Source organism: Empidonax traillii, unplaced genomic scaffold, assembly GCF_003031625.1.
Source record: "Empidonax traillii isolate 1590-97213 ecotype Southwest subspecies unplaced genomic scaffold, ASM303162v1 scaffold700:size438121, whole genome shotgun sequence".
Classification (NCBI taxonomy): Eukaryota; Metazoa; Chordata; class Aves; order Passeriformes; family Tyrannidae; genus Empidonax; species Empidonax traillii.
This window is the reverse complement of record NW_020955893.1, coordinates 95,641-117,224: the sequence shown is the minus strand read 5'-3', so window position 1 is coordinate 117,224 and position 21,584 is coordinate 95,641. Positions and strand designations below refer to the sequence as shown.

Below are 21,584 nucleotides of genomic sequence, written 5' to 3'. Positions count from 1 at the left end.
CCAGAAGCAGCTCTGGGTCCGAGGCACACGCGTTGGCCTTGCTCTCTGAACGGGGATCTCTGTGCCCCAGGGCTGAGGGTGGCTGTGGGCACAGCAGGGCTGGAGGGGCCCTGCCTCTGCCTGGGCTGCACCGGGCAGGGACCGAGGCCGGGTCTGGGAGCGGGCAGGAGGTGCTTCCTGGATCCTTCCTGCTCCTTCCAGGATCTCAGTGGAGCTGGTGGGCACGGCTGGGAGCAGAGGGCAGCCCCAGCCCCACAGTGCCCTCCTCTCCCTCCCAACCCTACATACTTCTTCATATGCCCATATGGAGTCGGCCGGCGTTATGGAATGTTAAGAAGTATGTATTTTTGGGCTGGGACCCCCGCACCGGGACTCCCCATCACCAGCACCGTCCTGGCGGCGCCTCCGGAGAGACGATGCGTCCCTGGGGCTGGTAAAAAGGAACCAGATCAACTTGCAACTGGATTTGGTCCCCTTCAACCAGCTGCAGCGGCGTATGAGCCACGGCACCCGCTGCCCTTCACTGCCCCGGCCCGGGGGCTGCCGCTGCCCTGCCCTGAGGGGGCTCGGGGTCAGGAGTGGGTGCAGGGAGGGAGAGAGGAGGGGGGGTTGCAAAATGGGGCTTTGGCTGCTTTTTGAGGCTGTGTGGAGCCCCGGTGGAGCGGAGGCAGGCTGAGGGGCTGCAGCTCCGTTGCCAGCTGGTGGAAGTCCCAGCGCTGCTCAGACTGCCCGGGGTCCTCGTCAAAACCGCGCAGCTTCACCGGTGCCAAAACCTGCTCGGGAAACGCCCCGTGAAGCCGCAGCTGCCAAGGCACAAAGGTGAGGAGACCCCCGGCCCGGCCTCCCCACCGCAACCCCGCACGGCCCGTCACCGAGAGGGGATGGAGGGGAGAGGGTTCCCTGCGGGGGAAGCCCCAGGATCCGATCCCCTGGGACAGGGGGGCCCCGGCCCCGCTCCAGCACAACCAGCAACATCAAGAGTTAACGCGGAAACGGAGAGCAAAGGGCAGGGAGCGGTTTCCCAAAGGGCAGGGAGCGGTTTCCTCGTAAATTGGCTGTGCTGACAGCCCCTGGTGGGACCTTTCTGACAGCACTCTGCCCCTCAGGGCACAGCAGGTGCAGGACAGGTGGGTGGCGAGGGTGGTCGGGGTCTATCAGTGGGTGTTTGGGGACAGCACCCCTAATCGGGGGGTGTGGGGGGGGACGAAAACGAGGGGCTGCTCAACTCGCTGGACTGGCAGAGCAGCCAGAGACCCCTGGGCTGGGAAGAAATGCTGGGTCTGGGGGTCTCTGCTTTTGTGGGGTGGCTGGGGGCTCCTGGGTGGGAGGGGGGTGTCTGGGGCCGTTCGTGCAGGACAGCAAAGCCCCGCTGGCCCCGCTCGAGGCCCACCAAGAAACTCCTGTTCTTGCTCCCCGAAGGACCCGGCTCAGAGCACACCTGGCACAGCTCTCGCTCCAGGACAGCCCACCATGGGTGAGTTGGGTGGCTTGTGGGGTCGGGGGCACAGCCCCTGCAGAGGGACAGCGTGGGGGACACGGGGACCATGAGTGTGTCCCTTCTCCCCTCCCGGGTGAGGGGACAGCGGGGCCGGTGCCATCAGTGCTCGGTTCCCAGGGGTCTGTGGGACCAGGGGAAAGCTGATAACAATAGTGCAGGTAACAAACCCAGATAAATCCAGGCAGGTGCCTGATCCCAGGGTCTCTCCCAGGCAGCCTGGCAGGTGCTGGGAAGCCCCCCCTGATGCCCAGGGACTCAGCTGCCCTCTTGAGACCTGGGCATGTGCTGGAGCACAGCGAGGGGCTGGCAAGGTGGTGGCTGAGTTTGTCCTAAACTGTGTTTGATTCCCCTTGTGCTGGTGACAGGGGACACACTGGGCTGACACGGGCTGTGTGTTCTGGGTCTGTGGGGTGCATCAGGCAGGGCAGGGCAGGGCAGGGTGGCAGTGGATGGTGGGATCTGCAGGGACTGGGGTCAGCTGAATGCAGGGGGTCTGGGGGAGCTGCTGCTCCTGGTCCCTTGCCCTGCCTGGCACAGGGCACTGGGCTCTGCCTGGGATGAGCTTTACTGCCCTCCTGCCATTTTCCTTCTTAGCATGGGAAGTAGCCGCTGCCATTGGAGCTGCAGTCGGAGCAGGTGAGGGTCTGGCACTGGATGAGCAGTGCTGGGGTTCCCTGCCCAGCCCCAGCCCCGTCTGGCTGTGGGGCCTGGGCTGGGCTGGGCTGGGAGTGCTGGGGAGAACTGGGGTGCTGCTGTGGAGGAGGGGGCAGCACTGGGCAGCCCTGCACACTGTTCCTCTCCCCCCAGGGGTGGGGTGTCCCTGCACCCCACAGCCCTCCCTGCCCGCCCTGACCCCTCGGGCCTTTGTGGGGGCCGCGCTGGTGGCAGGGGGAGGTGTGGGTCACACAGACCACCCTCACACCGTGCTGTCCTCCTGGCAGGAGTGGCACTGGTTGGCATCCCAGCGTGCATTGCTGGGCTGGGGTTCACCGCAGGCGGCATTGCCGCTGGATCCATCGCTGCCAAGATGATGTCGGCAGCTGCCATCGCCAACGGCGGCGGAGTGGCAGCCGGCAGCATCGTGGCCCTGCTGCAGTCCATCGGTGAGTGGGGAGGGCAGGGCACTGGGCTGCACTGGGCTCGTGCCCTCAGGAACACGGGCTTATACCCTGGGCTTGCTGTGGGGCCAAACCGGCCCTTGGAGCCGCCACGGCTCAGAACGGCTCCCAATGGCCGGTCCCTCAGCAGGCAGCCTCCACGCTGCTGGCACATCACTCCTCCATCTGTCTTCACAGGAGCTGCGGGCTTCTCTCTTGCTGCCAAAATTGGGCTGACGACTGTCCTGGGGTCACTTGGGGCAGTAGCTGTTACCCTGGCAAAAATAATCTGCAAGTGACAAACGCAAGGAGGCAGCAGCTCCAGATGAGGAACCCAAGAGAGATGCTGATCCTGAGTTGTTGTCAGGCAGCGTGGCAGGTGCTGGGAAGCCCCCACAGACCCCACCTTGAGCAGTGAGTGCCCTGAAGCCAATAAAGGTGCTTTACCTGCAGCAGAGATGGTGTTTCTGTGTTACTGGGGCTGAGGGATTTGCAGCCTGGGGACACACGAGTGCCTGCAGGATGTCACTGCTGCTGTCCCACCTGCGGTACCACTAACCCTGCTGCCTCCTCTGGGCTTCAGCAGAGCAGGAAGCGCAGCCAGATCTGTGGCTGCTGGATGGAGTTGTGTGGCCCAGGCCCGTGGTTGGGAGGGTGTCTGCAGGGAGGTTGGTGGCCGTGGCACGGTCGGTTTGTGCCCATGGGGTCACCTCAGTGCTGTGGCCTCCCCAGGCAGTGCCAGCAGTGTGCCCAGGGCCTGGGGTGCCCAGTGTGGCCCCACTGCCTGCCTTGGCCTGGGTGTGGGGGTGTCCAATGGCAGCTGGGAGGTGAGCTCTGGGGTCTGCTCCTCCTTGGGGTGCTCCCCCAGGCAATGGGGGCAGTGTGGGCCCCATGCTTGGGCCAGGTTGGGGGGCTGAGGCTGAACCCTTTTCCTCATGGGCAACAGGATTCCTCACAACTGTGAGGGCTGTCCTGTTGGCCAGGTTTGGGTTGGGGTAGAGTTATTTTTTTCCCGTGGCTGATCTGGGTCTGTGTTTGGCATTTGTGCTAAGCACAGGGTTGATGACACGGAGATGTTTTGTTGCTGCTGGACAGCTCTTTTACGCTCCTCATACTGCCATGCTAGGGAAGATTTTGAGTGAGATGGGAAACTGGGAGGAGACACAGCTGCATCAGCTGACCACAAGTGACCAAAGGGCTGTTCCAGATCAAATGACATCAAGTTAAGTAAATAAAGTTGAGGTGGGGGGAAGGAGGAGGTAGGGGATGTTTGGAGTGGTGGTGTTTGTCTTCCCAAACACCCCTGCTGCGACCCTCCACTGGGACCCCACTTCTCCCCCGTGCTCCCCTCGCTGTATCTGACCCCCCAAATTAAGACTCTCCAGCGCAGCCCTCCGCCCCACTCCGGGATGTGCCGGATATGGGAGGGACGGGACACGCCCGGGGCGGGCAGCGGTCCCGACCCGGTCCTGCAGGGTGCGGCGGGCAGGGCAGCACTTCTTCCCGTCCTCTTCCACCTCCCCGTCCTCTTCCTTGCCGTGTTCACCTTCTCCCTCCTGCCTTTTCCTCCTTAGCCGTGAGACACAGAGGCAACGGAGCCGCCGCTGGAGCTGCAGCCAGAGCAGGTGAGGGGCTGGCGATGGGATTCGCTGCCCACACCCAGCCCCGTCTGGTCACGGGGGACCCGGCCGGGGACTGCCAGGGCCAGGGAGATCAGGAATGTTGGTGTAAGGGAGGGGCAGCACTGGGCTGGAACAGCAGGTTTCTCTCTTACTGACGAAATCGGCCTGACATCTACCCTTGCGACACTCGGTGCAGCAAACGGTGACAACATGTCCAAGAGGAAGCCAATTCTGGATGAGGAACCCAAGGAGGAGACGATTCCAGATGAGGAATCTGAGGAGGAGCCAAGTACAGATGGAGAACCCAAGAAGATTAGTCCAAGTGGCAAACCTGGGAATAACAACGGTCCAGGTGGAAATCCTGGGAATAACAATGGTCCAGGTGGCAAAGATAACAATGGTCCAGGTGGCAAAGATGGGGATAACAATAGTGCAGGTAACAAACCCAAATAAATCCAGGCAGGTGCCTGATCCCAGGGTCTCTCCCAGGCAGCCTGGCAGGTGCTGGGAAGCCCCCCAGGGATGCCCAGGGACTCAGCTGCCCTCTTGAGACCTGGGCATGTGCTGGAGCACAGCGAGGGGCTGGCAAGGTGGTGGCTGAGTTTGTCCTAAACTCTGTTTGATTCCCCTTGTGCTGGTGACAGGGGACACACTGGGCTGACACGGGCTGTGTGTTCTGGGTCTGTGGGGTGCATCAGGCAGGGCAGGGCAGGGCAGGGTGGCAGTGGATGGTGGGATCTGCAGGGACTGGGATCAGCTGAATGCAGGGGATCTGGGGGAGCTGCTGCTCCTGGTCCCTGCCCTGCCTGGCACAGGGCACTGGGCTCTGCCTGGGATGAGCTTTACTGCCCTCCTGCCATTTTACTTCTTAGCATGGAAAACAAGAGCCAAAAGAGCTGCCATTGGAGCTGCAGTCGGAGCAGGTGAGGGGCTGGCACTGGATGAGCAGTGCTGGGGTTCCCTGCCCAGCCCCAGCCCCGTCTGGCTGTGGGGCCTGGGCTGGGCTGGGCTGGGAGTGCTGGGGAGAACTGGGGTGCTGCTGTGGAGGAGGGGGCAGCACTGGGCAGCCCTGCACACTGTTCCTCTCCCCCCAGGGGTGGGGTGTCCCTGCACCCCACAGCCCTCGCTGCCCGCCCTGACCCCTCGGGCCTTTGTGGGGGCCGCGCTGGTGGCAGGGGGAGGTGTGGGTCACAGAGAGCACCCTCACACCGTGCTGTCCTCCCTGCAGGAGTGGCACTTGTTGCCATCCCGGCGTGCATTGCTGGGCTGGGGTTCACCGCAGGTGGCATCGCCGCTGGATCCATCGCTGCCAAGATGATGTCGGCAGCTGCCATCGCCAACGGCGGCGGAGTGGCAGCCGGCAGCACCGTGGCCGTGCTGCAGTCCATCGGTGAGTGGGGAGGGCAGGGCACTGGGCTGCACTGGGCTCGTGCCCTCAGGAACACGGGCTTATACCCTGGGCTTGCTGTGGGGCCAAACCGGCCCTTGGAGCCGCCACGGCTCGGAACGGCTCCCAGTGGCCGGTCCCTCAGCAGGCAGCCTCCACGCTGCTGGCACATCACTCGTCCATCTGTCTTGGCAGGAGCTGCGGGCTTCTCTCTTGCTGCCAAAATTGGGCTGACGACTGGCCTGGGGTCACTTGGGGCAGCAGCTGGTGCCTCGCTGCCCTGCAAGGGCAAGAAGACTCCAAATGACAAACCCAAGAGAAGGTAACTCCAGGGGACAAACCCAAGGAGGCAGCAACTGATGATGATCCCGAGTTGTTGCCAGGCAGCGTGGCAGGTGCTGGGAAGCCCCCACAGACCCCACCCTCTCAAAAGCTTTGGATTCCCTTGAGCAGTGAGTGCCCTGAAGTCAATAAAGGTGCTTTGCCTGCAGCAGAGATGGTGTTTCTGCGTTACTGGGGCTCTTGGGTGATGGTGCCACTTGAGGGTGACAGAGCACAGGTGACGTTTTGTCCCCAGGACTGACCTGGAGCAGCAGTTCCCCTGCCCTGGGGCTGGGGAAGGTCTGTGCTGCTGGAACGCCAGGTGGGATTAAAAACCAACTCAGCCCTCCCCACCTGAACCCTGTGAGATCCTGCTTTTAAACTTAGATTCCAACGTCATACAGAAAAGGAGGATGCACTCTTCCAGTGAGGTTAAAGGTTTTTAATCACTTTTCCAGAGTACAGATACAACTGAAACAAAAACTATTTTGGGGGTCTCAATAATTCACTTATTATTACCATACATTGAACTCTATAAATTCTCATATAAGAAAAAGTCTTTTTAATATAGGTTGTGATGCACTGGTGACCTAGTTACATCTTTTGAAGTAACACTTTGCAGTTATATAGCACCTTTCATCACGGGGCTGCAAAGCATCCTATGGAATTCTGCCTCATAATGCCCAAAACGAGGTAGGAAAGCCTGGCCAATTTACAGAGGGTACAACCCAGGTACAGATTGGAAGGGACGAGACATGAGGCATCATTGATCCAACAGTAGTAAATCCCACAGGGAAGTGGATGCTGGAGCCTGGGCTGGGTGATGGGTGGGTGGTTTAACCGGGGAGGAAGGTCAGGGGCCATCACCCCTCATCCTTCTCTCCAAAGCAGCTGCCTGGCTCCCAGCAGGTCAAAAAGACCTTTTCAACTAGTTCTGGCTTTTTGTGTTGCAAATATGTAGGAGAGAGGATAAAAAGTCCAGGACTCGCAGGCCCAAGCCCCTTCATTGACTAAGAACCAAGAGTTAACCAAGCCAGGGTGACTCGTGCCACTCACATCCACATGGATCTGCCAGGACTAAAATCGTGCCCTTGGGATGCAGTTTGAGATTTGGGGTGTGATGTTCTGTCTAACTTCACTGTTTCGTTGCCCTAAATTCCCTTTTCCCTCCTGGCAGGTGAGTCAGGTATCTCAGGTTTTGTTTCTTTAATAAAAGCCGAATCTCTGCTGAAAATCCATCAGCTTAGGGAATGTGATGTCCAAGGGACATTTGAGTTCTGTGGTTAGGAGAATCCAAGCTGCTGGAGTTCCTTTGAGCCTTTATGACTTTAAAAACCCTTCTACAACTGTGCAACACACCCTGGAGCAGAGCCAGCACCGGTGCCAGTGGCTGAGCACCAAGGACCCCCAGGGCGAGATGTTTTGAATATAAAACTTCAATATTTATATTAGTTTTTTGCCACGTACCATCAATTACCTGCCTGCCCAAAGCACCTTCCCAGCACCTTGCAATGGCTGCTCTGCCACACTTGCTCTTCCTGGGATGTCCAAAATTGTTCCCTCAGAAAGCACAACACAGTAGAAACATTCTGGAAAGTGTCTTGGGAGTTTGGGGGGGTGAAACTGAAGATAAAAAGGCAAGTTCTCCCAGCTCAGCCAGGTGCCATGGGATGAAGTTAGAGGGACTGTTTGTGCCAGTGGTCAGACTCAAGAATTTCTTCCTTAGTTTAAAAAATCCACCTAAAGAAAATGACTGGAGTCAACTTGGTAACAAACACAATCATGTGCCAAACCATTCAACCATTACAAGGCTGATGATGCTCAGGGCTCGTTCTGCCAGGGAGCAGCTCTTTGTTACAAAGACAGAAACTCTTAACATTGCCTCTGGAATGTTTAAAATGGATGATACATTGAAGAAAAACTGGGGAGGAACCTGGTTGTTGCCCAGGGGAGCCAATCTCCAACCCCGCCCAGTGGTTACGAGCTCCAAGAGCATCGATACACCAGCATTTGTTCAGGTTTGCTTGTTAAGGCAACAGCGAAACTACTGCTCAGGGGACTGAGGAGAGTTCCTGTTATCAAAAAACCGAGGGCTTTATTGCACAGCCAGGGTCACCTCTGTGACAGCGGCCCCGCTGGAGCTCCTGCTGCAGAGTACACCCGGCACACGTGGCAGGGGGGACTTTGCTGTGTTTTAAAGTCTCCCAGGAGCTGGAGACTATTCCAGAGAAACCCAAGGGCATCTTTTAGAGCAGCAGTTGGCAGAATAATTCCCAAGACAATTTCACTCCCTTTTGCACCCAGTTCTGTGGCTCTCAGCGCGCCCCCCGTTTCCTGCTTTAGGGAACCAAGGCCAGGCTGGAGGTGCAGGTTTGTCAGAGCACCTCCCACAGTGGGACCTGAGGGCAGGGAGTTCTTGGTTATTTCCTTCTCACACCCATCTTTGCTTCTTCTCTGTCCACACTGAGACTACAGCATTTTTTTCCTTAAATTCAGTGGACTGTGTTGGGCACTCGGCGACTGAGTGAGAAATGTTGATTATAAATAAGTTTGTGATCAGAACTTTGAGCCTGTGTGTATGATCTACAGACATATTTTAATCCTTCGAGGTAATCATCCTTCTTGTGAATCAGTGTGAATTCGAGCTGGGCTGACAAGAAATCCCTCAGGAGGCAAAAAAAAGCCCAAGCAGACCCCGGACAAGGCTGACCATTGCCAAAGGGTCTCCAAGCAGCAGTGAAAGTACTTGTGTTAATTATTACCACAGAACTGCACTGAAACGTTCCTTATCTCAGGGCCACCAGGTAAAAGGAGTTTACACAATGTTAAACAACTTCGGTTTCGTTTCCCTGCTGAGAGAATCTGAAAGGCAAACAGTTTTCATTCACAGTACCCGGAAAAAAAAATGAACCTAAATGAAAGTGTTCCCGGACGAGAAACAGTGAGGGTCTGCAGAGGAAGAAAAGAGGGTTTTTACTCGTGAGGTACAAATATCCTACGTTATTCTATGGGAATATTTCTGTTAATGCCTCTTAGGGGAACACTCAGTTGTGGGACTGTTTTTCAGACCATCCCCACCCAAGGAAAGCCTGCCCTCCCCACAGCCTGTGTCCTCAGCGCTCCCCTGCTCATTCCAGGGGTCAGGGAGGCAGGGAGCAGCCAGGGGCAGTTTGCTGCAGCCCCCAGCAGCTGCACTTGTGGAGGGGATGCCCAGGAAACAGGAATTCCTGGAGGTTCCCCCTCTCCTACGGATACCCTCGGACCTTTACCGCCCTACAGAACGACTTTGCTGCCCCTGGGATGTTCTATCCACCATCCCAACCCAAAGCTCTGTGCCTGCTATTTCACTGGAGCTACGGGGAGGGCCAGGTCAGTGCTGATGGACAAGGACTGAGCCCACAGGAGCATCCCTGGGTGCCGGGGCACGGCCGAAACATCTCCCCTGGGAAGGTCAGGCCAGGGAGAAAGCAGAATCTTTGCTCAGAAATGACAGACACGGGTGGGCTTTGATCAGACAGAATCAGGGGCAGGTTTTACTTTTCACATAATTTTCTGTATTAAAAAATACATCAGTGAAATCTGTTACAGGCAGGGACAGGACTACCGAGTACACAACGTCAACAGACTACTTTCTGATTTTATTTTTGTTAAATTACTTTCGTAACTGCTAAAAAAATAATTAAAAAAAAAAACCAAAAAAACCCAACCAACCAAAACAAAACAAAACAAAAAAAGGAAATATATTTCAAGGCTGTTGATTTTTTTCTCTTGAAATTTTAGTGACAAGCTCAAATATCAGACCCCTGTTACAGAAGATGGATAACTGACCAGAGCTAGGTAAAAACCATACAATTCTCTTCTTTAAAAATAGTTTGGGTTTCCAATGAATTTGTGACAGCTGCTCATCAGAAACACACATCTAGAGTTTGAGAAAACAGAGCTACAGAGAGTATCTGATAATGTCCTGTCCTCAAAACACCACGTGGGAGCTTCTCTCTTCCAAAAGACTCAGTAACAGCCAAGCCTTAAAGTAATCTCTCTCAATTTCCAACACTATGACTAAATCTCTTTGGGTGGGGTGGGAAAAAAAAAACACACATGGTTATTTTCTACCACAGTTCCGGTGTCAGAAGTAATACTGCATCCTTTGTACAACACTGCCCATGTTGCAAAGGTGGAAAGAGAAAGAATGTGTGTGTGTGTATTTCTGTTTGAAACGACAAAGCCCTCTCCAGATTCGCCTCACAAAACAACCCAAACAGCAGGAGGAGGGAAAGAGGAGAAAGGAAAGCTGCCTTAAGGGAAAAAACCTTTCTGTGCACCACAGTCCTGGCTGGACTCTGTGGACAGACTGCGGGGCTGGGGAAGGGACTGCACAGAGCCCAGGACCACCTGCTGTACATCCCCACACCGTCTGACCTCCAGCACCTCTTCCAGCACAGAGACCGGAGTGAGAGCCACAGTCTGGCCTCGTGTGGCCATCCCCTAGCAGCCAGAGCTGTCCATGGGGATGGCCAGCGGCTCCTGCCTTCCTAACAACACTTGATCCCAGATTCCAAAAAAAAAAAAAAATCGTAGAAGTGTATGTGTAGGTGTATTTATAACGGAAGGTGTCTGCTTGTCTAAACCTCACCCCTTTCTCTCGGGTCCTTGGGAAGATCCTCGTGTTCTTTGGCAGCAAGGACTGCCAGCCAGCAGGCTAGGGAGTCACCTGAGCCACGCTCTCCGTGCCCAACAGCGTGAGGGGAGATTTTACACAACCATTTGCCTTAAAAACATCTCACGACTTTTAAAAAATCCTAAACAGGTAAAGGATTTATGCACCGCTCCAATAGGTGAGTTCCACTTGGATTTGTCCCGAGGGTTGCTCGGTGCCACAGGACGTTGGGTTTTGCAGCTTACACAGCTTGCTTCCTTCCAGTTCCAGTTTGTACATCCACTGTGGTACAAAATCTGCCTGTAGGTGACATTTTCTCGGCCTATTTGATACACGTTTTCCAAAGGCTGGACGTATTCACATTTTGGTGCTTCTGGTGTGTATTCAAAGGAAAATACCCCACTTCAGTTAGTCTGATAACTCAATGTCAGAGTCCTCTGATTTGACTTTGGCAAGTTCTTCGTGTACCTCCCTCACCATAAGAATCCGTGTTAACATGATGTCCAAGGTTCCTGGGTCTATGGGCAATGTGGAATACCACATGGGGCTGTTGGGGACGCAGGAGCGCTCGGGCTGCAGGTAGAACACGTCACTCCTCTGCTTCACGCTTTCAGAGCTGCCAACGCAAAGAAAGGAAGCTTTAGGAACACTGGGCTGCATCATGAAAAGTTTAAAGAGAGTCAGCAAGGAAATCAAAGCCACATTGGGACAAAATTACAATTTAAACAGTGTGATCCATATCTTTTTCGTAGATGGTTTTCCTCATTCCGCTTAGGGAACAGTTAAGCTGTTTCCCAGTCTCTCAGCATTAGTTGGTTATAAAGAGACAAAGAAAATCAGAGTGGCTTCTTTACAGTGGTTCTTCAGTCAGAGTGCAATCCAATTAATGGGATGATTGGTGGATGCACTTGACATCCAATCTCTGAATGAAAATGGTTCTAGGATTCCGGAATTGCTGCACAGCGTGGACAAGTGGAAATGGCCTCAAGGTTTAGTCTGGATATTAGGAATAATTTCTTCATGCAAAGGGTGGTCAGGCATTGGAACAGGCTGCCCAGGGCAACGGTGGAGTCCCCATCCCTGGAGGGATTCATGGGGACATGGGTTAGAGGTGTCCTTGGCAGTGCTGGGGGAATGGTGGGACTCGATGACCTCAGGGAGTCTGGAGAGCTGCAGGCCTGCCTTTGCCTCAGGAATGGGACTATGTGTAGTAAGTGCATTTCTGAGGGTGATTTATCTGAGTTTCAGCTGACACTAATGAGATGCTGTTTCATTTTGCACGTGTATTTTCTCTGGAGAAGAACATCATATTCCACCTGCTCAAGGATGTAACTGAAGTTCATACAGAAACGGGTGAGAAAAATGATTTATATCTATGTCCTTGCTTAGTCTCCTTTCTAACTCCTAAATACAAGTTAATCTCACATCTCAACAGGTAAAAGTTATCAGGAGTTTTACTTAATTCACACTTCTTCCTCCCTCTTTCACAGGAATGATGATGCTGGGGGATTAGTTACAATCTCCTCAAAAGAAGGAGAATGGGAATTAAGGGGAAGAATGCCATGGGCACTGTAATAATGCCCCCAGTTCACATTTACACCAAAGAATTTATTTGTTTAAAGGCTACATCTCTCCCTGTAAGTCTGCTCTTGACTCAACACCAGTAACAAAAAATACCTATTTGGGGGTCACAGCAGTGCTGCTGCTGGAATTCCTGTCAGGATGGTTCTGCTCACACCGAGGGATCAGGAACTGGGGAGAGGAGCCACAACACAGGCACAGGAGGTCTGGGTGGGCTCCTTGCCCAAATGCCTGTTCTAATCTACACACAGAGCAAAAATCAAGGTCTGGCACTTACCATTTTGATAAGTAAAATTCATAAAGTCGGACTGGACATCGCAGGGGATTTTCCGTGTTCTCAGCCATTTCCACTGCTGTTGGAACCTCCTCATCTTCACTGCGTTTCCTTTTGCCTACAGATAATTTATCTGGAGACACAAAAATGGCATCACAGAAGCTCAGTGAAAAGCAGCACCCTCAGGAAGCAGCCCAAAGTGCTACAGGTTGTCCCCCCACACAGCCTGTTCCTCATCCAGAAAATCCACAACCACCAGTATCTGGCAGGAAAACGTGGAGGATACAGCTTTTCTTACTAAAGCAGAATTCATGTAACACATTGGAACTATGGACTGAAGAAGCCCATGGGATCAAAGACTTCCCTTTCCCAAATACCAAAATTAACCAAAAAACTGTCTTTGAGGTCAAGAGAAGAGTCCCTGCTCGTGTGCGAGCCCCTAAATGCTGTCCTCTATTGGGGCTGCCAGGTTTGTTCCCCCCAGGATAAATCTGGGAATTAAAAAGGCACACTGAGGGTCTGGACCTTGAAACCTCGAGAATATGAAGTGCTGAGAAAAGGACTTCAGAAAAGGCCTTTAACTCATGCAGGAGTTAATCCCACATTTTTTCTCCCCAGTCCTTTTTAACAGAGAAGCAGACAATGCAACGAATTCTGTGACCCAGGCAACACAAACCTGATTGCCCAGACCCCGATGATCAGAGAGCACTCACCTGATTCTACCTCTTGTTTTTGAAAGGGTGGGAAAAAACGTAAATATGTCATCTTAGTATTATACTTCAGAGTTCGGGTGCGCCTCATAACGTGGGCAAAGGACAGTTTCAGGTGCTCACTGACATTCTTTAGTTGGAAGTATTTGGTGTTGAAGAACAGAAGGGTGTTCAATAGAACGATGGGGGAATATGCACCCAGCTGCTTACACTCCCACAAGTGTTCCTCCTCGATTCTTGAGAACATGTAACCTAGAAAGAACGGGCAAAGAAAGAAAGAGAATAGTTATTTATGCATCTAAGTCCTCTTTCAGCCAACCTATACTGATGAACCCCACATCAGACCAAATTCACACCTATTATAAGCAATTGGAATCCAATAAAATCAGAATTCTGCATGCAGAACACAGGAGGGGCGTGGAGAAGCAAGCTGTGGAACAGCATGATCTTCCAACACCTGAAGAGAAGGATGTAAAGGAACACTGCAGACACCAGCAGATCCTCACTAAGTTCTAATTTCACCACATTAAACCACAATCAGCCAACTGCAAAAATGTGTAATTCCTATAACATTCAGCATGAGAAAACATGGATTTATGATGGAGGTTTATCATGCAGCTACACCAGACAAAAGAAGTGTCCTACCATTTGGAAGGATCGTAGGTTCCCAGATTTTCAAAAGTTTTGTGAGTTCAATCATGAACCTGGAATAGGGCTCGGTAAAAATGTTGTCTATTCTACCATTCTCAAATAGGTACTAGGAGAGAAAAAAACAGGGAGTCACACAGTTTGTGATTAAATAACACTGCAGAGAGGACACTTCAGGTCTTGCCACTGAGAATTTTTCCTGGTAACCTCTTCCATGTCAACTTATATATTAGAAGAGCATCAAGCAATTATTTTAGGTCTAAAACATCTCACCCTAAAGCAAATCTTTCCTATATATTAAATAGGACCAAAAAGGTGCCAAACCCAAAGGTTTGTGCCTAGTTAGAAACACTGAGCCCACCCCATCACATTCTTACAAGGACAGAAGAACTTGGTCACTCTAAGCATAAAAAAGTCAAGACAAATTAGTAAAATACGGAATTAACACAAAGAATAAAGCACAAAAAGGAAATGTTCTTGCCTCCTCTACAAAACCCAAGCTGCTCTGTGGGACTATGGATGTAAAGTATAAATAAATAACCAGAGTAAGTTCTGTCTGTTGCCAGCATCCCCCTAATCCCTGGAGTTACCTGCTGAATTCCAAGGCACAAGTACAGGATGCTGTCAGGATCGTATTTTTCTCCGTTTGGTCTCCGCACCTCTTGAATAAACTGGCACAAGCCAAAACTCAGCTCAGCAAAAGTGCACGAGAGAATGTCCTCCTTGAGCTTCACAGGATGAACTGGGGCCAGGAAAACCATTGGAGAAATTAATTCAGCAGATGAAACCTTCACACATTCCTCATTATTTCCCGTAGGCAGAGCTCCCAAATCTCCTCTCACACACGAACCCCCCTGTATGTGCTGACCGAGGGGTTTCTCCTCTCCAGCTGCACTCAGGGCAGTGAGAGCCCTCGAGCATTTCCTGACAGTTCTGGACATCACCGAGGGCAGCAGATCTGACTTCTTAAAGGAAGAAGGAGGGAAGGATTTAATGGGACCCGTGGGGGATTTGGAAAGGGAAGCAGAGCAACCAGGAATCAATCAAATGATCGACAGTGAAATCACCAGGCTTGGCTGAAGCAAGCAGGGAATCTTTCTGGGAGTGGGCACAGTTTCCTGGAAATAACTGTAATATTTACTTCCTTAGCCACAAGAAGAACACGCAGTAACTCATGTGATTACTGCTCTTCTGGGAAATAAACTCCAGCTGCTCTCATGGAATGGCAACAAAAATTCCAAATGAGAGATGAAAAAAGATCTCATCCTAATTAGAATTTTCCCCTTTGGGATCTTTCTTATGCAAGTCCTGCACGCTTAGTTCTTTACATTGCACAAGTATTTATTATGGTTTGCTCTCTTCCTCACCATCCCCAAAATGCTCAGTTCTATTCCCAACTCAAATTCTCTGCTCAATTCTGAAAAGCTGCCCACAAAACTCAGTGCAATGATGTAAGATCTGAAACCAGGGAAAAGGGGAATCAGACACTGCCAAATCCCAGGACTGCTGGGCTTTTGTGGGGAAAAAAGAAATAAAAAAATCCACCATTCGAAAAATAAAAGTGACATTTTATGTCATTATTATCTGTCACCCCAGTGAGACAAGAGGAGCAATGAAGTTAATTTCAGGCAGGTTGCAGCACAGACTTTTGGAATGTTTCTTTCCAGCTGTGAAGCCTAGAGATAAGGTGCTAAGATTTTGATGTTGTAGCACGAAATTATTTTACAGCAAACAGTTCTGCTGACAAACAAATACCCTGGGAATGCGCCAGCCACGGATGAAAAGGATGGGGCCAAGTTGGTGCTGTCAACTTAGAATTATGGCCTGATAAATCTATGACTCTATACTAGCTCAGAGAAGCTCTGCAGCTGCATAAGAGGCATCTCTGCTACCAATGAAGAATCACTACACGCAAATGAAGGCAAATCAGATGTTAAAAGACCAACATTTCTAATGTTTTAGAGCCTGTTTTTAAAGCAAACAGATCAATTAAGAATGCAATAGCCACGATTTTTAAATGCATGGAAAAATGTAAGACAGTATTCCATAAAACCTGTTCTCCACTCATGGATATTGTGAAGCTCAGTGATACCTAATCCTAATTTTTACCTGAACGACATATCATGACAACTGTTCTTCAACTGAGTGCTTCTGTTTCCACTGAGAGACAGATTTACCTGAAAACTTCAGGTCCCCCTGTTCTTCCTGTGCGTTTTTCCACTGGACCCAGTTTTTCCAGGCGTTTACCCCATACATGTACTTGAGGGTCATCCCAGACACGGAGCAGCCGGGGTAGGAGCCCTGCACCAGACTCCGGGGCTCCACAGCCACTACAGACTTCTTCCGTCCCTGCAGGCAAACCAACAGTCAGCACCGAACAAGCTCCTCATCCTTGGATGCTCAGATTAGTGCATGTGATGTTATGACTTCAAACTGCAGGAGTCTGTGTTCCAGAAGTGCTTCCTTACCCTTCTTTTTGGCTGTGGGAAGCCGTCCCTGTGTCTCCGCCTTGCCCGCGACCGTGACTGCAAGCCCAGTCCTTTACTGAGAGGGTCAAATGAGTCTGGAGTCAAATCAACACCATGAAGAGTTTAATTACATGATTTAGCAGCCCAGGTAGAAGTGTCACTGTCACTGAGATACTAGGGAACACCTGACAGTTGGCAATCACAGCTCTATATTCAAATGATGCTGACATTTTAATGATTAAGTAAATCTATGCACTTTCTGTAAAAAGGAAGTCAATCCTCAGTAGAAGCAAAAAGCCCCCTGAAACAGTGGGTTTATTTACTCAGGCAAACATGATCTTACCCCCCACTCACATGGATTATACCCAGGGACACAGAAGTGATGAGTTAAAGAAGTCAAGCAAGGCTTCTGCTACTCCTGTCAGGGGTTCTGCAGAATGCTGTCTTCAAAGATACCACTAATATTTTTTAAATAGTAATTTTCAGGAGAGCTGATCAATAACTGCAGCTTTGAACACCCAGTTTCACTCCACAAGAACCCACAGGCAGGCTGGTGGCCCAAAGCTCACGCAGAAAACCGCGTGTGCCTCCACGGGACAACGAGTTTCTCTTCACATCACACCGACCTGATGGAAAATCGGCCTCCAGGTCCTGCTCCACATCCCCTTTGGAGAACTGCTTCAGCTCTGGCTCGGGCTCTGGCAGGGCGTTAGATCGTAAGGCGTAGTGGTTCAGCTCCTCCTCCCAGCTGTGTGGAGTGGACACGGCCTCCGACTCCAGATCTCCGCTGTAGGTGCTGCCCTGGTCTGCAACGAGAGGCACCACACAGGAAAGGCATAAAACCAGGAGTTTGCCAGAGGAGATACAAGAGGATCAAAACCCACTTGCAAAAAAAAAAAAGATATCTGACTGACCTTTCTCAAATATCTTGGGGTCCAGGAAGAGCTCGTGCTCAGACGTTTGAGATCCTTTGGAGAAAGAAGGAAACTGTATTTGCACATGACTGACAGCTTATACAACTAATATAAAATACTTTGGACACCAAAAAACTATGGATTAGCTCATAATATTAACACACATAATGTGTCTTCTCCTTCACTGGAGTTCTCCCAACAGCTTTCTCTACCTTGGCCATGCTGTTGCAGGGGAAACAGAAATGCAGAACTAACCTATGCTTGCTTTTCCAAAGGTTTCCAACTCTCCCTGTTTGTTGTTTGAGTCATCTTTGGACAAATAAGGTACTCTGTTCATCTCTTTTCAGCTTGTTCAGTTTTTACTACATGGGTTGGTCACTATCCAACACACTCTGAGCTGCACCACCCTTCAAGAACCCCACATAAAAATCCTGATAGGAAAATAAAAAGCTGTTTAAAACAGCTGCTCTGTCTTCTTGATTTTGGCTCCTCCTTCCAACACATGATGTGCTGATCTGGAGATGACTACCTCTAGTAACCTGTTACTGTCCATACAAGTCAAATCAGCACCCAGGATGGGGGAAAGGGAAATCTCTGTGGTGAGAGGACTTTCCCCTCACCGCATTTCATTTCCTTTTGCAGGCACCACCTACCACCATGAGAGTGTGTTTTTTCTCTCTCCGCATCTGCTGCGATCATTTCCGCCATCTGAAGGAGATCAGCTTCAAATGGATTTATGGAAATCTTTTCCTTGCCATCCTGAATGTTTTCAATGATCTTATCAGCGTTATCCAGGGTAGTTGGGAAGGGCATGGGAACTGGTACCTATGGAACATGTGGAAAACATCAGACCATACTCAGGGGTGAAGTGAAACAGCAAATACACGAGGGAGATTCCTCTCATTTAATCTTACATATATTTCAGGACTACTGAAATTAATTTAAAAATAACTCCGGACAGGACAACTTGTTCTGCAATCTCCCTACAAACTGGCAGTTTTGTGTGATGATGTTTAAGCAAACATTATGCAAGAGGGAGGGAAATGCCTTCAAGGACTCCAAGTACCACTTGGATGAGCAGACACAACACCCAGTGCCACTGTGCTGGGTGTGCTGGACACCAAGCAAGACTGGAAACCACTGACTTCTGTAGTGAACTGCAGAATAACTTACAGGTACTGGCATCCCCAGGGGAACTGGTGTGTACTGAGTGTAGAGGTGGAGGGGCACTGGCACAAACACTGGGACAGGAACAGGTACCACAACGATCTGGGGCTGAACAGCAGCTGCTTCTGTTACACCAAAAAACAGAACAAACCAAAAATTGTTGGAAAAATACCACACAACAGCCTGAAAACTAGTTAAGGTTTTCAAATAAATTAAATAATGCTCTGTTACATGAGTCATGTATTACTGTCTCAACTGCAATACAGACTTTTACAACAGGGGTAGGAGACCAGATACCCACCTGTCTGGCATTCTTTGTTTTGTGTGTGAGGTTTGCAGGAGGTGGCCTTAGTCTGTGTGATTGGCTTGCACAGTAAAGCTTTGTTTTTTAGAAGCCTGGGTGGTTTTGATGATGGGAGCTTCAGGGCATCTGTCTGGGTACTTGCCTGTTTGGAAAACACAAAACCAGGGCAGAGTCAGTATTGGTTTGAGGGATAACATAAGAGTAGTGTTTGTTCTCTGCTCTGGGAGGCTGAAGAATTTAGAACTCTACTTGCTGATAAAAATGATCACTTAAAAACTCCTGCAAAACTAGCTAATTTTGTTAACAGCACAGTGAACAAATCTGCAGGAATATTGGGTTCCTGTAGTCAAAAAACCACTATAAACTTTTGACCTTGGAATCTCACTGATGGCAAAGATACAAAAAGGAGTTAAGATACTTTTGATAACTAAAAATCTGATACAGATACCTAAAAAACTGAGTCAAGTGATGGGAAACTACTGAATTACTTGAGAACCACAGACACCTCAAGAGCTACAATCTGACAGGCTTTGCCTTAAATCATCCAATCTGTCAGTGAACACAACAGAACTTTTATGCCATGTAAATTCTATCCATTTTTCAAAAAGCATCTGCAGGCTGGATGAATTTTAAAGCCCAATCATAACCAGGGAAAGCAGTTCCAAAATGATAGTGCAGAACTCTTAAATACTTTATAGGTGAAAGTGAGAGAAAGAGTCTCTTGTAAAACTTACATCTCCTATTATTTTTGCTGTCACAGTAGGGACTGCACCTGTGAAGAAAAAAAAACAAACAAGCATACAATAACCTGTGTACTCATCATCAAGGACCATAATCCATATTCTGCCAAGGTCAAGAAAAAGAATTCCAATTAAAACTCATTCCCTGTTTCGGTACATAAATTCAAGTCATTATTTACACCTATATAAAGGAAAGAACAAATGCAACCACCTGCACTGATGTGAAGAATAATGAAGAAGTGGCTGTTGTCCTCAGTGCAAAAAGATCCCTGAGCAAATATAGATGTTCAGGAATAGAGATTTAAAAGCACAGGCATGGTATTCAGCTGCCTTACCCTGTAAGACATTGTTGGAGTTAACAGTAGGCTGGGCAGCTGGGGTGCTTGCAAGGGACACCACGTTTGCTATGACAGGGGTTGAGTCCTTTCTCAAAGAAGGAGGGCCTGAGGAGGAGGCAGGTGCCATGGAAAGGTTTGCTGGACACAGTGAGCAGAAGAAAATGAAAATAAGCAGTAAGATAATTTGTAAAATAGCATTTCGGAAACAACACCCCCCACCTCAGATTTATCTCCAGGTGAAAAAGGCTGCTGTGAGAAGGGGATGAAGGTGTAAAGCTGCAGCATTTCAGTTTAAACAGGAGCTGGTTCCACAAGCAAACAAAGCAAGAGGGGGAAAAGAGCTCCCACCAGTGCAAGCAGCAGATGTGCACCAAGCTGAAAAGCTGACTGTGGCCTTGTACACACTATAAACTCTCAGTTAATACACTTCATTGGTTTTGGGTACCTTACTGTTACAGCCACCACCACTCAGTGGGAGATTATGCCCCTCTTTAGGATCAGGGATACTCCTGCTTCTTAGTTCCCTTCCTCTTCCTGTCTTTGGGGGACTTTCTTTCCCTTTGCATTTCATTCTCTACAGAAACTCACAGTTCTTGTTCCAGTGGGCTTCATTCCCACCCTCATTCCCACTCCACCTGCTCAAGGAAACAGCTTCAGACCTCATTAACCTTGGGGATGACACTTCCAAGAATCAACACTTAATGACACAGAAATGGGAACTCTTTATAAGCCCACAGACTGCCCAGAGCTGGCTGCTTTAAGTGCATATATGCAAGTCTGTATTTACAGCCATTAACTCTATTAATTTCACCACTCCATTGCTTTTGTTAACTGAAAGCTAACATTCTACCATATCTGCCCTGTGTTATCAAGACAAGTGACATATTTAACATGTCCTCATCAGATCAGTATATTTTACCCCAAGAGAACAGGCCTTTTTTTCCACGAAAGTGACTGAGAAGCAAGTGCTTTTGCTTCATCTTCTTTAAAATTTGTGTGGCACGTGAAGCAGCTGCATCTCACACCTGCAGAAGTTTGAAACTGCCTCAAGTAAGGGTAGTTAAGTAAAGTCAGCCCATTCAACAGCAACAGGGAAACGCCCCAGGAGAGGACAGATCTTAGAAAGTTCCCTGGACTGAGTTTCCAAACAAACATCCATCTCACTGTCAGGCACATCAAGAGGCAGCAGCACCCCCAGCCCGCTTTTACCTGTGTTGTTTGGGGGTGGAGGGTCAGAGACACTTTGCTGTTTACAGAACAGCAGGATACAAGGCAGGTTGCAGAAATGCTTCATCTCCCCTTGCCACTTTATGGACTCGCTGAGCTTTCCTTGCCTCTTACAACCATCACACTTTGCCATCTAGGAAAAGAGAGAGGGAGGGAGCAACTGAACACACCTGGAAACACCAGCGAGGAGCACGTGGATAAAAACCTCTCCTGGAGGCTGTGACAACACTGCTTACCTGGTAAAACAGAACCGTGAACTTAGACATGCACTCCTCGGAGCAAAACTCCTCCACTTTCCCCCCAAAGTAATTCTGGACCAGCTTGGGGGCAGTCTGCAAACAGTAACTGCACATTTTACAGTGGTTTCCCCAGCGCTTCGACAGGTCATGTTTATAGAGCAGTTTACAAACTAAAAGAAAACAGCAAAAACATTCTTTAATACCAAAAAGACAATCGCTGAGCACTTCTAGTTCTTGTATTTAATGATGTCTGTAGCAATTTGTTGCAGCAGTATACCGTTAAAAAGTGTGAAGAAGGTTCTGTGTCCCTAAACCTAAAAAAACCCAGATTTCTAACTTAAAAATATTGGATTTCTCTTAGCATCACCAATAATTTTAAAGCAAAACACTTG

The 21,584-nt window shown here is 50.0% G+C and overlaps 3 protein-coding genes across 10 annotated transcripts in view; 2 read left to right on the top strand and 1 right to left on the bottom strand.

Moving 5' to 3' along the window:
* The first annotated feature begins 2,003 nt into the window (after window positions 1-2,003).
* LOC114065844 (interferon alpha-inducible protein 27-like protein 2A) lies at window positions 2,004-6,099 on the top strand. Its single transcript, XM_027900040.1, has 4 exons — window positions 2,004-2,134; window positions 2,440-2,601; window positions 2,794-2,974; window positions 6,000-6,099. The coding sequence occupies exons 1-3, from the start codon at window positions 2,056-2,058 to the stop codon at window positions 2,892-2,894; spliced, it is 342 nt and encodes a 113-aa protein (XP_027755841.1). The 5' UTR covers window positions 2,004-2,055; the 3' UTR covers window positions 2,895-2,974; window positions 6,000-6,099.
* On the top strand, window positions 5,038-6,097 carry LOC114065845 (interferon alpha-inducible protein 27-like protein 2A). Its single transcript, XM_027900041.1, has 3 exons — window positions 5,038-5,140; window positions 5,446-5,607; window positions 5,800-6,097. Exons 1-3 carry the CDS (start codon window positions 5,053-5,055, stop codon window positions 5,928-5,930), a joined length of 381 nt encoding a protein of 126 aa, XP_027755842.1. The 5' UTR covers window positions 5,038-5,052; the 3' UTR covers window positions 5,931-6,097.
* A 3,328-nt stretch (window positions 6,100-9,427) lies between the features above and the next one.
* The window catches only part of ZMYM4 (zinc finger MYM-type containing 4), a 30,559-nt gene continuing 18,402 nt past the window's right edge, over window positions 9,428-21,584 (bottom strand). For 4 of the 8 annotated variants that reach the window (XM_027900015.1, XM_027900012.1, XM_027900011.1 and 1 more), the window contains 16 exons: window positions 21,190-21,362; window positions 20,936-21,086; window positions 19,724-19,864; window positions 19,383-19,420; window positions 18,646-18,790; window positions 18,351-18,469; window positions 17,831-18,002; window positions 17,178-17,231; window positions 16,890-17,069; window positions 16,264-16,358; window positions 15,973-16,144; window positions 14,386-14,537; window positions 13,793-13,904; window positions 13,151-13,399; window positions 12,441-12,570; window positions 10,991-11,198 (listed from right to left, as the gene is read on the bottom strand). In XM_027900015.1, coding sequence (XP_027755816.1) covers window positions 10,991-11,198; window positions 12,441-12,570; window positions 13,151-13,399; window positions 13,793-13,904; window positions 14,386-14,537; window positions 15,973-16,144; window positions 16,264-16,358; window positions 16,890-17,069; window positions 17,178-17,231; window positions 17,831-18,002; window positions 18,351-18,469; window positions 18,646-18,790; window positions 19,383-19,420; window positions 19,724-19,864; window positions 20,936-21,086; window positions 21,190-21,362 — 2,291 coding nt within the window. Of the gene's footprint in view, window positions 11,199-12,440; window positions 12,571-13,150; window positions 13,400-13,792; window positions 13,905-14,385; window positions 14,538-15,972; window positions 16,145-16,263; window positions 16,359-16,889; window positions 17,070-17,177; window positions 17,232-17,830; window positions 18,003-18,350; window positions 18,470-18,645; window positions 18,791-19,382; window positions 19,421-19,723; window positions 19,865-20,935; window positions 21,087-21,189; window positions 21,363-21,584 lie in introns of all 8 variants that reach the window. The other 4 variants (XM_027900016.1, XM_027900017.1, XM_027900010.1 and 1 more) reach the window with 2 other exon arrangements.